This window comes from Eucyclogobius newberryi, unplaced genomic scaffold, assembly GCF_026437365.1.
Source record: "Eucyclogobius newberryi isolate DKJ021-1_F unplaced genomic scaffold, fEucNew1.0.hap1 SCAF_5, whole genome shotgun sequence".
NCBI classification, from domain to species: Eukaryota; Metazoa; Chordata; class Actinopteri; order Gobiiformes; family Gobiidae; genus Eucyclogobius; species Eucyclogobius newberryi.
In genome coordinates this window covers 4,244,699-4,262,263 of record NW_027316167.1, presented here as the reverse complement: position 1 = coordinate 4,262,263, position 17,565 = coordinate 4,244,699, and the positions used below count along the sequence as shown (strand labels likewise).

General features: G+C 44.0%; 1 protein-coding gene across 1 annotated transcript in view; it reads right to left on the bottom strand.

Annotated features, from left to right (window-relative positions):
• Positions 1-14,549: 14,549 nt before the first annotated feature.
• Positions 14,550-17,565, bottom strand: part of lingo1b (leucine rich repeat and Ig domain containing 1b) — a 130,221-nt gene continuing 127,205 nt past the window's right edge. Inside the window, exon 2 of the mRNA XM_072465162.1 lies at positions 14,550-16,687. Coding sequence (XP_072321263.1) covers positions 14,831-16,687 — 1,857 coding nt within the window. The 3' untranslated portion in view covers positions 14,550-14,830. The remainder of the gene's footprint in view (positions 16,688-17,565) is intronic.

Below are 17,565 nucleotides of genomic sequence, written 5' to 3'. Positions count from 1 at the left end.
CTGTCCACTCTCGGGAAGGGATATCACAACATCAAATAGTGTTTCGATTCTTTTGAGAAAAAAAACAAGACAATTTAATGATTATTCACAATGAGCAAACTGTGAAATCCTTAATTTTCTTTCCCATTGTCTAAAATGTCATTAGTTTGTGACCAGCTTTATGAAATCAAACTTTCTGAATGACAAAATAAAGTTAATGGGTCAAAAACAGCAAGATAATAAAGTATTCTGGATTGGTGACGTCTGATGGTGCATGAGGTGTGAGGACAGAAGGTGAATGGTTCCTTCAGTTATTTTGAGTTTGTGAAGAAGGTCGTGTGTCGTGGCCTTAGAGCCGGGACATGAAGCCAAAACTCCTGCCGTGGACACAATAGATGGATACCTTTGAAACACAGCAGGGAAGAAAGAAAGAGACAACTGCATGACTCAAACTGCAGCAACGATCGAGACTGGACCCAGATTATAACTGACATTCAAAAGTGAAAAAAAAAACATTTGGAATTGATTTGATAAAAATGACCTTTTTGAAAGGCTCTGGACGAGACGAGAGACATTTGTGGCAACAGTTCTATCATTATTTCATGGATGTTTTGATTTGATTGTGTTTTTTGCTCTTGGTGTCGTGTTCTGCGCTTCTGAACTAACCATCACTGTAAATATCTATTCAAGACTGTCCAATGTGATGGAGTGAGGAATGATGAGGGGGGAATGTGCTCGTCCTCTGTTTCTTCTGCCTCAGTAATGGTCTTCACACTGTGAGAAGCATGTAGAGGTGGAGGAGGTGGAGGAGAAGCATGTAGAGGTGGAGGAGAAGCATGTAGAGGTGGAGGAGAAGCATGTGGAGGTGGAGGAGAAGCATGTAGATGTGGTGGAGAAGCATGTAGAGGTGGATGAGGTGGAGGAGAAGCATGTAGAGGTGGAGGAGAAGCATGAAGAGGTGGTGGAGAAGCATGTAGAGGTGGTGGAGAAGCATGAAGAGGTGGTGGAGAAGCATGTAGAGGTGGAGGAGAAGCATGTAGAGGTGGAGGAGAAGCATGTAGAGGTGGAGGAGAACCATGTAGAGGTGGTGGAGAAGCATGTAGAGGTGGTGGAGAAGCATGAAGAGGTGGTGGAGAAGCATGTAGAGGTGGAGGAGAAGCATGTAGATGTGGAGGAAAAGCATGTAGAGGTGGAGGAGAACCATGTAGAGGTGGAGGAGAAGCATGTAGAGGTGGAGGAGAACCATGTAGAGTGGTGGAGAACCATGTAGAGGTGGAGGATAAGCATGTAGAGGTGGAGGAGAAGCATATAGATGTGGAGGGGAAGCATGTAGAGGTGGAGGAGAACCATATAGAGGTGGAGGATAAGCATGTAGAGGTGGAGGAGAAGCATATAGATGTGGAGGGGAAGCATGTAGAGGTGGAGGAGAACCATGTAGAGGTGGTGGAGAACCATGTAGAGGTGGAGGAGAAGCATGTAGAGGTGGAGGAGAACCATGTAGATTGGTGGAGAACCGTGTAGAGTGGTGGAGAACCATGTAGAGGTGGAGGAGAAGCATGTAGAGGTGGAGGACAACCATGTAGAGTGGTGGAGAACCATGTAGAGGTGGAGGAGAACCATGTAGAGGTGGTGGAGAAGCATGTAGATGTGGAGGAGAAGCTTGTAGAGGTGGAGGAGAAGCTTGTAGAGGTGGAGGAGAAGCATGTAAAGGTGGAGGAGAACCATGTAGAGGTGGAGGAGAAGCATGTAGAGGTGGAGGAGAAGCATGTAGAGGTGGAGGAGAAGCATGTAGAGGTGGAGGAGAAGCTTGTAGAGGTGGAGGAGAAGCATGTAAAGGTGGAGGAGAACCATGTAGAGGTGGAGGAGAACCATGTAGAGGTGGAGGAGAAGCATGTAGATGTGGAGGAGAAGCATGTAGAGGTGGAGGAGAACCATGTAGAGGTGGTGGAGAAGCATGTAGAGGTGGTGGAGAAGCATGAAGAGGTGGTGGAGAAGCATGTAGAGGTGGAGGAGAAGCATGTAGATGTGGAGGAAAAGCATGTAGAGGTGGAGGAGAACCATGTAGAGGTGGAGGAGAAGCATGTAGAGGTGGAGGAGAACCATGTAGAGTGGTGGAGAACCATGTAGAGGTGGAGGAGAAGCATGTAGAGGTGGAGGAGAAGCATGTAGAGGTGGAGGAGAACCATGTGGAGGTGGAGGGGAAGCATGTGGAGGTGGAGGGGAAGCATGTAGAGGTGGAGGAGAACCATGTAGAGGTGGAGGAGAAGCATGTAGACCTCATTACACTGGGAAAACACTACTGTACAAACGGGGTGCACGGTGGCAAAGGCAGTTAGCACTCTTGCCTCCCAAGAAGGGGGTTCGATTCCCGGACCAGTCCAACATCACATGATCTCTCTGGGTGGAGTCTACATGTTCTCCCTGTGTTACTGTGGGTTCTCTCCGGGTTCTCCGGCTCCTCCCACCGTCCAAACACATGCATGAGGTAAAATTGGTGACTCTAAATTGGCTCTAGTGAATGAATGTGAGAGTGAATGTTTGTCTGTAATGTCTATGTCTCTGTGTTGACCCTGCCACAAGTTGGCCCCTGTCCAGGATGCACCCCGCCTAAGGCCCAAAGTCACTGGGATGGGCTCCAGTCACCCGCGACCCCGAAAATCCTAGGTAGAAAATGGATGGATGGATCGACAAACGCCTCAATTAATCTGAAATAGAAGTAGCTCAGCTCCCTCTGTCTCCCCTCTCCTCCTCTGTCTCCCCTCTTCTCCTTCTCTGTCTCCTCCTCTCCCTCTGTCTCCCCTCTCCTCCTCCTCTCCCCTCTACTCCTCTGTCTCCTCCTCTCCTCCTCTGTCTCCCCTCTCCTTCTCGGTCTCCTCCTCTCCCTCTGTCTCCTCCTCTGTCTCCCCTCTCCTCCTCTGTCTCCCCTCTCCTCCTCTGTCTCCTCCTCTGTCTCCCCTCTCCTCCTCTGTCTCCTCCTCTCCTCCTCTGTCTCCTCCTCTGTCTCCCCTCTCCTCCTCTGTGTCCTCCTCTGTCTCCTCCTCTCCTCCTCTGTCTCCTCCTCTCCTCCTCTGTCTCCCCTCTCCTCCTCTGTCTCCTCCTCTCCTCCTCCTCTGTCTCCCCTCTCCTCCTCTGTCTCTTCCTCTGTCTCCCCTCTCCTCCTCTGTCTCCTCTGTCTCCTCCTCTCCTCCTCTGTCTCCCCTCTCCTCCTCTGGCTCCTCTCTCTCCTCCTCTGTCTCCTCCTCTCCTCCTCTGTCTCCTCCTCTGTCTCCCCTCTCCTCCTCTGTCTCCCCTCTCCTCCTCTGTCTCCCCGCTCCTCCTCTGTCTCCTCCTCTCCTCCTCTGTCTCCTCCTCTCCTCCTCTGTCTCCCCTCTCCTCCTCTGTCTCCTCCTCTCCTCCTCCTCTGTCTCCCCTCTCCTCCTCTGTCTCTTCCTCTGTCTCCCCTCTCCTCCTCTGTCTCCTCTGTCTCCTCTGTCTCCTCCTCTGTCTCCCCTCTCCTCCTCTGTCTCCTCCTCTGTCTCCTCTCTCTCCTCCTCTGTCTCCTCTCTCTCCTCCTCTGTCTCCCCTCTTCTCCTGTCTCCTCTGTCTCCTCCTCTCCTCCTCTGTCTCCCCTCTCCTCCTCTGTCTCCTCCTCTCCTCCTCAAATGTAATGATAAACAGTATAATTGTAGATGGAAGTACGTTGGGGGAATGAGACGTCTCTCCCACATTCTGTTTGATTGCAGAAGGGTCTGGAATCGGTCCATAAAGAAGTCAAAATGGAGGACTTCTCCTCTGCGTCTCCATGAAACATTCAGAACAAAACATTGAACTTATCTTACCTCAGACACACGAGAATTGGTGCTTCTCATGTTGATTCTCCAAAAATCTGTTCCATTTCTCATTCCTCAGTGTGCGTTTTTTAAGCCTCCATGTTTGTTTTTCTGGTTAATCACGTCCATTTGAAATCGTGGAGACAGGAAACATTTCGATGAGGCTCAAGAAAAGATAAGTATCCCGTAACTTCACCATATTCTCGAATAGAGGGAGTCATCGCTCGCTTTCCGGGGACGTCCTTTTGTTCTGCAGATTTCTACTTTTCCAACAGTGATCCTCTTCAGAAGATGACATACTTCTCCAAACATAAGCTACTCGCAGTTTCTTGGCGGTACAAACAGATGCAATCGATGCCAAAGGTGGCGCCATCTAGTGGGACGTCCGGTGACTCCGAGCTCATGATGATTACGTCTGGCTCTTTGTCTCCGTGTTCTTCCAGAGCGTCTTCAACACGATCGACCACGAAGCACAGAATCCCATGTATGTCATTATCCTTATGTAATAGGATGTGTATAATCATGTCCTATCATGGTTTTATCTGGTATATTCATAATGTCAACCGTGGAATTGTCAATATAAAGTTCAGACAGTTCAAATAGGGTTGGACGGTATTGACAAAAATTAATATATGGATATTTTATTTCTATTTATCGAGTTAAAACATGTTTGTTGAGGTTTACTTATCAAGCAAATGTGAAATGAAAAACAGGCTCAGTTATATCATCTTTTACCCTCTTTTGATAGTTTACATCGTCACTTTTTCATTTTTATTCAGCTCTTTTTGCAGTACTTCTTTTCCTACAAACATTATACTCAATATTCTACTTTAGCATATAGCACGATACTATCTCAAATGTTATATGTTGTCCACCCTCTTTTTTTTTTTTTATCACATCTGATCCAAAAATGACTTCGTTAAGAAGTTCCAGTTGAGATCTCGAGTGTGGATTCCCGTCACTTTAACGTCATCACAAACGCCACTCTGACGTACGACTGTGGACGGCTCAAGTTCACAGCAGCGAGAAGCAGATTTATGATCTATTTTTCCATCCGTGGCAAAATGACTGCTTTTGAAAAAGAATTGGAGCACAACGTACGTAAAGAGCAGCGGGCGTCTGGAGCAGAAAGATGAACATGGCGCGGTTTAACGGTGTAAACTTATTCTAATATGTTTTTGCTGGTCTCACGTAGGTCGGTCCCTGTCCGTCTGTCGCGCTGGTCCTTTTATTCAAGAGGATGTTAAATGTCTTGATTTGGCGTTGCTTGCTCTTTCTGTGCTGCGTTTCCTGTGCCGTCTGTGTCAAATCCAACACTCTCTTGAAAGCTTCTTCAGGGAGGATGCTGGTTCAATTCTTCTGGTTCTATTCTGTCTTGAGATATTTACCCAGAAATATGGTTTATGGTTGTGATGCCAAGAAAGTCTCATTTCACTGCTGCAGGTTCTAAACTGTATATACTGTACCCGTATATCACATGTGCTCCACGTGTGACTTTGTGTTTCACTGCGTCTAGAGTCACTTCCTCATTAGAAATATGTCGGTGTAATCCCTCATTCGTCCAGGCGTGTTCCATAGTAGAAAAAGCAGATGACTACAGCTGAAGCTTTTTCCTCATTAGACTCATTTCTCTGTGAATATGAGTCTGATTGTAATAAAACACACAGCGTTTTGAAGTTTAAAATACAGAAACCACTGTCCACTGACGTCTTCTTCTTCTTCTTCTACAGTGTGTCAAATGCTTACACTTCCTGTCCACAAGCTAGAATTTTACTAAATTAATTGTTACTACTCCTAACCTTGATTTCATCCTGAATGTGAAAGAATATATTGTCTAAAATAAACAATTTGTAATTTTTATTTTATGGTTTTATAATAGATGAGCCAAAGCCTAAATATGATCAACCCTAACCCAATGAAAATTGTAATGAATAATAGAACACACGTTAATCCAACTTAAAATGTAAATAGGAAATTAACATAAATAGAACAAAAGACAAAAAATCCAGAGAAATGAACACAAACACATCACAAGCAGATGGTTTTATACTCACTTAAACTGTTTTAATTGAAATTATAATTAATATGAATTATATTTATAATTTATATATATATACAGTAGCGCATTAGCGCTGAGACACAAACACGTCTCATCAACGTGCCGTCTGTGACTCTCCATTCGCTGTGTCGTTTTTAAATATTGATTATTTTAGTGTGGATCGGCAGAAGCTCGTTTGCTGTGGTTTTGTTTTTTGAGGAAAAGGTCAGCACAGAAAGCACTGGTCAGGGACTCATTTAATTGTCTGCTTTGATTAAGTTGCAAAATCACATTTCCGGAGCACTCAAGCATCAAATGCAGGACAATAAAGGATTATTCACGCATGAATCATCGCTCTGAGGGAAACTAACATTGTTAAATCCTCACAATATGTCAAATTATCAAGATCTACCAAGATCTATTAAATACTTCATAGCTTAATGACTTAGTGGGGAGCAGTTGTGCTTCACATTTAAATAACCCCCAAAGCCCTTTCACCAGCCGTGCCATGTGCTCCCGCTCATGTTCACACATTCCAAAAGCAATCTTGGCATTTCACGGTTTTTCATTAGTATTCAATATCACGCCGATTCTGCAGACGTGTTTAACTTCGCTCATCCCAGAAGATTTGATTCCTCTTGACCTGTTTAGCAGCTCCACATCTTGTTCCTCCTTCTGCAGCTGATGCCAGCGTCCAAGTGGGTCAAGAGCAGCGCGGCGGGCCCCCAAAAGCACGGCGGGCCCCCAAAAGCACTGCGGACCCCCGAAAGCATGGCGGGCCCCCAAAAGCACGACGGACCCCCGAAAGCACGGCGGGCCCCCAAAAGCACGGTCGGCCCCCGAAAGCAGGAGCCGCCCCCGAAAGCACGAGCCGCCCGGTGCTTCTCCTCACTTTCGTTTAAAGATGGAAGACGTCTCCAATCTAATGAATCTATAGATCGGGTCAAAACATTCATACATATAAACTAACAACGGGGAAAAGTAAAGTCACTAGTACAGATGGAATAAGTATCCGAATACTTTTGAGTTATAACTTTTATAACTTCAGATGCATTGTTTATCCAGTGGTTCTCAAACTGTTGGTGAGGGTCTAACATTGGGTCGCTGAGATTTTAATAACATTTGAAATACTTAAGCCTGATCTAGGGGCCACGGGTGGACTTTTAAACACAATACAAATGTAAACCCCCAGATCCCTCGACACTTTGCCTTCTGCTTTTACCTCTGCAAAACCGTTTTTAGTGTCGAAGTCTGTGCTGTTCCTCAGACTCTTTCATTCTCGTCTCTGTAAGTTTTTAATGATCTAGACTGAATATTTCTAATAAAGAACCCAACTGTCGTATTTGAAACATCTGTAAACACTACAACAAACATACTTCTGCATTTCCTCATACTCCTCACGCTGTCTGTGGAAATACAGAGAAAGAAGTGTCAGGTTTCTCTCCTCGTTTCGTCTGAGGTTTTATGTTCTTTCCTTTGCATTGGTGGATTTGGGAGTCGTATCACATCCAGGTTAAGGCTGAGATTTAGTTTGGTTTGGTTACCAACGGATACGGCTTCTGAACAAGTTTCTGAACGTCAAACATAAGGATCCATTTTTCCACAGCAAAGTTTGTTCTTCTATTCATTTCAGTTTGTGTTTGTAACGCCCAAAGTCGCAGGAGTTTCCTGGATGAGCGACAATGAAACGCAGAAGCAGATTAAACAATGTTCGCAGGGATTTAACAAATGGACATAAGGTTTAGTTTGATTGATTTTTGGGGTGTTACTCTGGCTGTAAATCCACAGCTCATGCTCCGAGTGTGACTCGCCTGCAGTCAAACATAAGGCTCCGTCTGCTCCGCAACATCGAATTACGTTTGGCCTCATTTGCAGACAACATTAGCATTTCTGGTCAAGGACAGAGCGTTCTATTAATACCAGGATTCTCTGGCTGTGACAGGGGAGAACTCACAGAACCATTAGTGCTGAAGTGCTTTTGTTCATCACTCAATGGAGTCGACCAACATTGTGATGAGTTGATTCATTAGTTTATTACAACATCATTTTTACATAACACGTGTCATGTTGTTATTGCATCGTGTCGATTCATCGAAGCAGATCATGTTTTTAGATCACATAGAATGTATTTTGTTGAAAATCTCCTGATGTAACGTTTGGAACTGTGTGTTCGCTGCGAGATAAACCCAATGTTCCTCGGTACCGCTATTTCCCGGGGCCACTATTCCTCAGTACCAGGGTTCCCCGGGGAACAGTGGTACCTCCAATCATGAAAGGTACCGATGTTCCCCCTGACTACAGGCGACTGTGGCCCGTCCACAAAGACAATATGATTCAGCGCAATATGATTAGGATCTAGGTGACGTAGCTCCCCCGTCCATAGAACATGGGGAATATAGGTACTGAGGAATATAGGTACTGGGGAATATAGGTACTGGGGAATATAGGTACTGGGGAATATAGGTAATGAGGAATATAGGTCCTGGGGAATATAGGTACTGAGGAATATAGGTACTGGGGAATATAGGTAATGAGGAATATAGGTCCTGGGGAATATAGGTACTGAGGAATATAGGTAAGCACATTTTTACTCTCAATATATCTTTAAAAAAAATGCAGTTGGTGTGAATAAGTCTTAAGAGAACAAAAACGCTACTACCGTATTTTCCGGAGTATAAGTCGCACCAGCCAAAAATGCATAATAGAGAAGAAAAAAACATATATGTCGCACTGGAGGATGAAATGCGGTCGCAAGTGTGAAAATAACAAATAACATCACAAATAAGTCACTCCGGAGTATATATAAGTATATGTACAGCTCTCATCTCTTTGCTGTACTGTTACTTCAAACTAAATATTCCTGAGGTGGAAGTAAATGTAAGATGTACCACGTCTGGAATTGAAGTCGTTTTTACCTCGCGCCCCTTTTGTGCCGTGTTCTTTGGCGGCGGTGGCGGTTTCTTCTTCTTCAGTGGGATTGCAGCGCTGTGTCGATACGAGGAGTCTGTGTAACCTGGTTAAAGTGATGAAACTCAATTCAAACATTTCTTCAGTGAAAAGGCCGGCTGTCTCCGGCTTCATGATTACATTTAGTCCTAGTATTTCAGCCGAATGAAAACTGCTGCTTTTTATAACGAGCACATGCGCCGAGATAGCCCAGAGCGTCGGGTCTTTCCGTGGGCGGGCAGAGATATTAAAGCTGTAGAAAGTCAAAAAACACACTTCAGAACAATCACTATGGAGATAGATGGGTTTTAATGCCATACTGTGGAATATTATAGTGTTTCCATGTAAACGAGCTCCTAGTAACTCCAGAGGTACTGGACACTCTATATCGGGTTTGACATGTACTTTGAGCAGGTTCATTGCAGATTGCCGGTTACACAGTGTACTCGTGTACTCTCTTGTACTCTCGTGTACTCCTGTGTACTCTTGTGTACTCTCTTGTGCTTTCGTGTACTCTCGTGTACTTTCGTGTACTCCTGTGTACTCTCGTGTACTCTTGTGTACTCTCTTGTGCTTTCGTGTACTCTTGTGTACTCTTGTGTACTCTCTTGTGCTTTCGTGTACTCTCGTGTACTCTCGTGTACTCCTGTGTACTCTCGTGTACTCTTGTGTACTCTCTTGTGCTTTCGTGTACTCTCGTGTACTCCTGTGTACTCTCGTGTACTCTTGTGTACTCTCTTGTGCTTTCGTGTACTCTCGTGTACTCTTGTGTACTCTCTTGTGCTTTCTTGTGCTCTTGTGCTCTCGTGTGCTTTCGTGTACTCTCTTGTACTTTCGTGTACTCTCTTTTACTCTCGTGTACTCGTGTGCTCTCGTGTGTACTCTCGTGTACTCTCTTGTACTCCCGTGTACTCTCGTGTGCTCTCGTGTACTCTTGTGTGCTCTCGTGTACTCTCGTGTGCTCTCGTGTACTCTCGTGTGCTCTCGTGTACTCTCGTGTGCTCTCGTGTGTACTCTCGTGTACTCTCTTGTACTCTCGTGTACTCTCGTGTGCTCTCGTGTACTCTCGTATGCTCTCGTGTACTCTCGTGTACTCTTGTGTGCTCTCGTGTACTCTCGTGTGTTCTCGTATGCTCTCGTGTACTCTTGTGTACTCTCGTGTACTCTTGTATACTCTTGTGTACTCTCGTGTACTCTCGTGTAAATACTGCACACGTTTACCCGAGTACACGCGTCTAACGGCCAGGAAAGCGCTCCGGACCGCCGCCGCGTCTGAGAAAACGCTCTGAGGTCGATGGGACAGCGAGCGTCGGGTTCGATGGCTGACGTCTCGTGGGACCTGACATACCAGTCAGGTTTGTGGAGATGCACGCCCGCTCGCAGAAAGGTCGCACGTTTTTCAATACTTTTCAGTGCAATAAAAACAAACAAAAAAATGAAAATAAAAAACAAAAAATACAAAAACATGCTTCTGTTAATTCTATATTTTGGTCATGAGCTGGGCCTTAACTAAAACATATTTATGACATCATTTAAAACTTTATTTACAATGCACATTTTACACTTGTCTGGCCCTGATGATGTTTTACAGATCAACACAGACAAAAACACAGACATAAATCTGAAAAGAACCAGGTTTAAATTATTGCTGAGAAATATCCTGCGAATTCAAATTGAGTTAAATATTTTCAACAATCAACAAATTCTTGCGTAAAATCCATAAAACTGTCACTAAAAACATTGTAGAAACTCAAATGACAGAAATCCTGAATCAGATTAAGCCTGTCTCACTTTAATGAAGATATATTTGTTCTTATGATGTTATTAACTCTGACCAGTCTGACCAGGAGATTTATGGATATAATAAAAGAAAAGCTCGTTGGTGCGGTCACAGGCACCTGGAGGATCAGCCTAACGTTACGTAAGTAACGCTTTACGTTACGCTTTACGTTACGCTTTACGTTACGCTTTACGTTACGCTTTACATGCTTTACGTTACACTTTACGTTACGCTTTAAGTTACGCTTTACGTTACGCTTTATCTTACGCTTTACGTATTGCTTTACATTACACGTTATGTTACGCTTTACGTTACGCTTTACGTTACACATTACGCTACGCTTTACGTTACGCTTTATGTTACGCTTTACGTTACGTTTAATGTTACGCTTTACGTTACGCTTTATGTTACGCTTTACGTTACGTTTTATGTTACGCTTTACGTTACGCTTTACGTTACGCTTTATCTTACGCTTTACGTATTGCTTTACATTACACGTTATGTTACGCTTTACGTTACGCTTTACGTTACACATTACGCTACGCTTTACGTTACGCTTTATGTTACGCTTTACGTTACGTTTTATGTTACGCTTTACGTTACGCTTTATGTTACGCTTTACGTTACGCTTTATGTTACGCTTTCCGTTACGCTTTCCGTTACACATTACGCTACGCTTTACGTTACGCTTTATATTACGCTTTACGTTACGCTTTATGTTACGCTTTATGTTACGCTTTACGTTACGCTTTATGTTACGCTTTACGTTACGCTTTACGTTACGCTTTACGTTACGCTTTACGTTACGCTTTACGTTACGCTTTATGTTACGCTTTACGTTACGCTTTACGTTACGCTTTATATTACGCTTTACGTTACACATTACGCTACGCTTTACGTAACGCTTTATGTAACGCTTTATGTTACGCTTTACGTTACGCTTTATGTTACGCTTTACGTTACGCTTTATGTTACGCTTTACGTTACGCTTTACGTTACGCTTTATATTACGCTTTACGTTACACATTATGCTACGCTTTACGTTACACATTACGCTACGCTTTACGTTACGCTTTATGTTACGCTTTACGTTACGCTTTATGTTACGCTTTACGTTACGCTTTACGTTACGCTTTATATTACGCTTTACGTTACACATTACGCTACGCTTTACGTTACGCTTTATGTTACGCTTTACGTTACGCTTTATGTTACGCTTTACGTTACGCTTTATGTTACGCTTTACGCTACGCTTTACGTTACGCTTTATGTTACACTTTACGTTACGCTTTATGTTACGCTTTACGTTACGCTTTATGTTACGCTTTACGTTACGCTTTATGTTACTCTTTACGTTACGCTTTACGTTACACATTACGCTACGCTTTACGTTACCCTTTATGTTACGCTTTACGTTACGCTTTATGTTACGCTTTACGTTACGCTTTATGTTACGCTTTACGTTACGCTTTACGTTACACATTACGCTACGCTTTACGTTACGCTTTATCTTACGCTTTAAGTATTGCTTTACGTTACACGTTATGTCATGCTTTACGTTACATTTTACATTACGCTTGACGATACGCTTTACGGTACGCTTCGTTGCGCTATGTGTTACGCTTTACGTTACACTTTACGTGCTTTACGTTACGCTTTACGTCACGCTTTACCTTACGCTTTACGTTACACGTTACGTTTTATGTTACATTTTATAGTACGCTTTACGTTACTTTTTATGTTACGTTTTATGTTACCCTTTACGTTACGCTTTGTTACGTTATACGTTACGCTTTGTTACGCTTTATGCAACGATTTATGTTACGCTTTACGTTACGCTTTATGTCCCTCTATGATGTCATCAATAGGCGACATATTGTCATAAACGCTGAGACAATTGACTCCGAACGGACACATTTTCTGACAGTTTAAACAATATTTCATCAATAATAAAAGGTGTTGAGGAATTATTTTTATGCCAAAAAATGACCAACGTGTAATTTAAATCATTTGTTTACAATATGGTTTCTATGTAAACATTATGGAATTACCTTTGTCACATTTGCGCCAATAAAGAAGTACCAACCTTAAAGAAATATCATCTTAAATATGTGTTATGTTCTCTAACCCGTTATATGCACTTGTTACTATGTTAAATATATATTAGCTTTGGCTAATATATATGGCTTTATAATGAAATGTAATTATGGCATTTTTAATTCATCATAATAATTCTGCCAGTTTCCCCTTCAAAGCTATAAAAAGCCCTGTACATCACAAATACTGTGTATACACATCACAAATACTGTACACATACAGTACACATACTGCACACATACTGTATACATACTGTACACATACTGTACACATACTGCACACATACTGTACACATACTGTACATATGCTGCACACATACTGTACACATACTGCACACATACTGCACACATACTGTACATATACTGTACACATACTGTACATATGCTGCACACATACTGTACACATACTGCACACATACTGTACACACATGCTGTACACATACGGTACACATACTGTACATATACTGCACACATACTGTACATATACTGTACACATACATCACAAATACTGTACATATACTGTACACACACAGTACACATACTGTACACATACTGTACACATATTGTACACATACTGTACACATACAGTACACATACTGTACACATACTGAACACATACAGTACACATACTGTACACATACTGTACACATATTGTACACATACAGTACACATACTGTACACATATTGTACACATACTGTACACATACAGTACACATACTGTACACATATTGTACACATACTGTACACATACAGTACACATACTGTACACATACTGTACACATATTGTACACATACTGTATACATACAGTACACATACTGTACACATACTGTACACATACAGTACACATACTGTACACATACTGTACACATATTGTACACATACTGTACACATACAGTACACATACTGTACACATATTGTACACATACTGTACACATACTGTACACATATTGTACACATACTGTACACATACAGTACACATACTGTACACATATTGTACACATACTGTACACATACTGTACACATATTGTACACATACTGTACACATACAGTACACATACTGTACACATATTGTACACATACTGTACACATACAGTACACATACTGTACACATACTGTACACATATTGTACACATCCAGCTTCTTGGGCTCATGAAAAACTGAGGAAAAACCAAGTCCACACTGAGTCGTAGAAAAAGTCATTTATTTTTATACAACTTCCATCTGTCCCTCGGGAACAAGCTTGAGACGCGACGGACGCCGTAATATCAGAGCAGACTTCACTGTAAAATTAATTAGGCAACAGAAAAGTCCTTATGGAGGCTTAAAGCTCATTTGACACTGAAATAGAAATACAGTTGTGGGCATTGCTCCGTCTAATGCGACCACATGACTTACAGAAGGCAACAAATTAATAACGTTGGAATATGGACGCTGACTGTAAACTTTAGCACTTGTGCGAATAAATCCTCTTGACAAATCGACTTTGTTATGACGTATATTAGAGAGAGAACAAGGGCGGGCTGTCAGGGAAGGAGCCCTCTGTTGGCCCGGTGACTTATGATTATAATAATTGCTTTCTGCTCGTTAGAATATGTTCCCCCCAGAGCCGCTAACAGCCATTAGGTCATGTCCATTAGGTCATAGCATAATGTACACAGAGATAGATACAGAAAATATTTATAGCAGTCATTACAAAGAACAGAGGCTTTCCCCACGAGGAGCTGATCCAGGGTCAGTCAAAGCCCGCCTCCACAACTGACACGCCACAAATCATACATCACACATGTTTTTCATTTATTTAACAGCAGGAAACTGAAATCATACATGTAAAAAACATCAGCATCTCGTTCTTTCCTCACATGAGTCGGCAGGATGTTGTTTGCTCTTGTTTTCATTTGTGCTTTTAAAATCCATCCTGAAAAAGTCCAAGACTGCTCTGAAATATTCAGAATATGACTGTTGTGTAAACTGTGAGATCAGTCCGGTGCTGTCGGCTGGGGAATGCATGTTTACAGATTGAGGACATTACCAATGCAGATTTACACAAATCAAAGATAGAAATGAGACATTTCATAGTAAATATTCAGTCCCTGAAGTAAAAATAAACCCTTCTTTTGGAGCGCTGTAGCTCATAATGAGCACGCTGTACTCGAGTGTTCTCCTGACAACAGTCTCTGAGCCTCACATGATCTTCATGTTGAACTGCACGGGGGGCTCACTGGGGCTGGTCTCCTCGCCCTCCTCTTTGGGCACATACTCCACCTCTATACTGGGCTTTGGGTTGTCCTTGCCCCTGCTCCAGAGGAACAGCACAACCAGACAGAAGAGCACCACGCCCAGGAAGGAGATGAAGCCCATGGTGGTGGCGATGATCAGAGTCTTCATGTCGAAGGGGAAGGGCAGCGAGGTGCGGGTGACGTTGGCCCCTTCCTCACTGGGCTGGTTGGAGATGAAGGCAAAGGTCTTGTTGGGCTGATGGGGCCAGTTGGGGGAGTAGCTGTGCACAAAGAGGTGGGCCGCTTTACTGTCGTTACCGGCTGCGTTACTGGCGATGCAGGTGTAAGTGCCGTTGTCCTGGATCTGTGCGTACCTCACCTCTAGAGTGCCTTCCGCCCACACAGACAGCCTGGATCCCACTGTTTTGGTGGTGATGTATTCCTTCTTTGGAGACAGCCACATGATGGTGGGCGCTGGGTCCCCTTCTGCTGGACAAAGAAAGTTTACTGTTGTGCCCTCGTCCACGTGGCTCTCTTGTATTTTATAATCCACTATCTTTGATTTCTGACAGATAAAGTAAGTTGTCGGCAGCACATCTGGAAAGTCCTTGAACTCCTTTCCTTGGACAATGCTGGGCGAGGTGCACGTGGGCTGATGCTTGTTGAAGTTCAGCCTCCACCTCCGCCGGAAAACCCAGAGTAGGCGGCAGTCGCAGGCCAGAGGGTTGTCATATAGGGCCAAAGTCTCCAGGTTCCCCACCGAGTGAAACACGGACTCCTCCAGAGAGCTCAGGCTGTTACCGGACACATTTAGCACACGCAGGTGGTTCAGCCCACGAAATGAATAGGGCTCAATAGTGGTTAACCTCCCACCAGCCAAATGAAAGGCCTGGAGTTTCTGCAGATTATACAAGTGGTGCCCCTCCACACTGCGAATGGGATTGAAGGAGAGATTGAGAAACCGCAGATGCCTCAGGTGGCTGATGGCTTCGTACGGGATTGCAGAGAGATTACAGTTTGTGACGGACAGAGAGGTGAGGTTGAGACCAAACAAACATTTGGAGGTCATGGTATCCAGAGCCGACATGTCTGAGATCTGCAGCACGCGGAGTCTGTACAGCCTTTTGAAGGAGTAATCGCGGAGGAGCGTGACGTTGAAAAAGCGCAGACGCAGTGACAGCAGGTTATGCAGGTGGCTCAGCGCGTCGGTGGGCACGGCGGACAAACTGCGGCCTTCGATGGCCAGGCTCTCCAGGCTGCTGAGCCCGTGGAACGAGCGAGGGGAGACGAAGACCAGGTCGTCATTCCCCACCTCCAGCTCCCGCAGGTTGTAAAGCTCCTGGAACATGTAGTCTAGGAGGATGACGATCTTATTCTCGCTGATGTCTAGCTGCGTCAGGTTGTTAAGGCCCGTGAACACCCCGAGCTGGATGAGCTTCAGCTGGTTGTCCCGCAGTCCCAAGGTCCTCAGGTTGAGCAGGTTACTGAAGGCGCCGGGCTCGATAGAGGAGATGATGTTCTCGTTGAGTTGCAGCTCCTCCAGCCCGGGGTAGTTGAGGAACTCCTCGGGCCCCAGCGTCTTGAGCCGGTTCTTGCTGAGGTCGAGGAGGCGGATTTCGGTGGGGATTCCATCGGGGAGAGCGGTCAGTCTGCGGCGGTTACAGGCGACCGAGCGCTCCTGGCCGCTGCAGTCGCAACGCGAGGGGCAGCCGGTGGTGGAACCGGACAACACCGTGCCCAGCATGAGGATCAGGATGGGCTGCCAGCAGGACACCAGGTAACTGTGTCCCCCCGCCTCGCTGGACACCATCCTGGAGGTCACCTGAAAGACACACACAGGAGAAGCAGAGGTCAGTCAGGATTGGACATGTTCTGCATTAGTGGGTACATTTACATGGCCAGAACGAATATGTAATTAAGCCCAAATAATTGTTTTACAAAACCATCAATGCAACACTAGGAGACGAGATCACTATTCAAATGATCCCTGAAAGTACAGGCTTTACACGCAGAAGAGTAATCTAATATTAAGTATCGATAAGGATAGTATTTGGAAGATAGAGCATAAAAAAATATTTTAATTCTAATATTTTCTCTTTCATTTTGGTCTTTTCTACATCATTTTGCATTATTTTCCATGTTGAAAACTGGACAGGCGTGTGAATAATCAGAAATAAATCAGATTACACTCATCTGATGTAAAAGTTAACATCATGATCAGGAGTGAGAGGCAGCTGTGGAGAGCAAGGAAACAGGAGAGGAAGCAAAAGATGGACCTGATCCAGCTGAAATATGGAACTGGACGGAGGACAGAACTTGTTAGCAATTATAGCTATTTAACAATCAGATAATTATCAGATGTTTGGTCTGTATGTAAACATCGTCACATTATTAATTAAAGTGTATTGTACAAGCAGAAGTCAGTGATAAAATAAACTGTTTTCATCAAATCACAACTCAGCACGTTTCCACTGTTGCCACGAGCGACTCTGACACTTTGGAATGACAGCTGTGGGACACTCTGCTCCACTTTACATCCGAATAATAAGAAAAACCTGGAGAGCAACAAACTACTTAGATAAGACTTAAATACCATCTTCCTCCTTTCACCTATAACAATCTGTTATAACACATCACAGCTTTAACACATCCACACTGTAGCCTTCAATCTGACCAGCCAATTTAAATCTACCATTATTT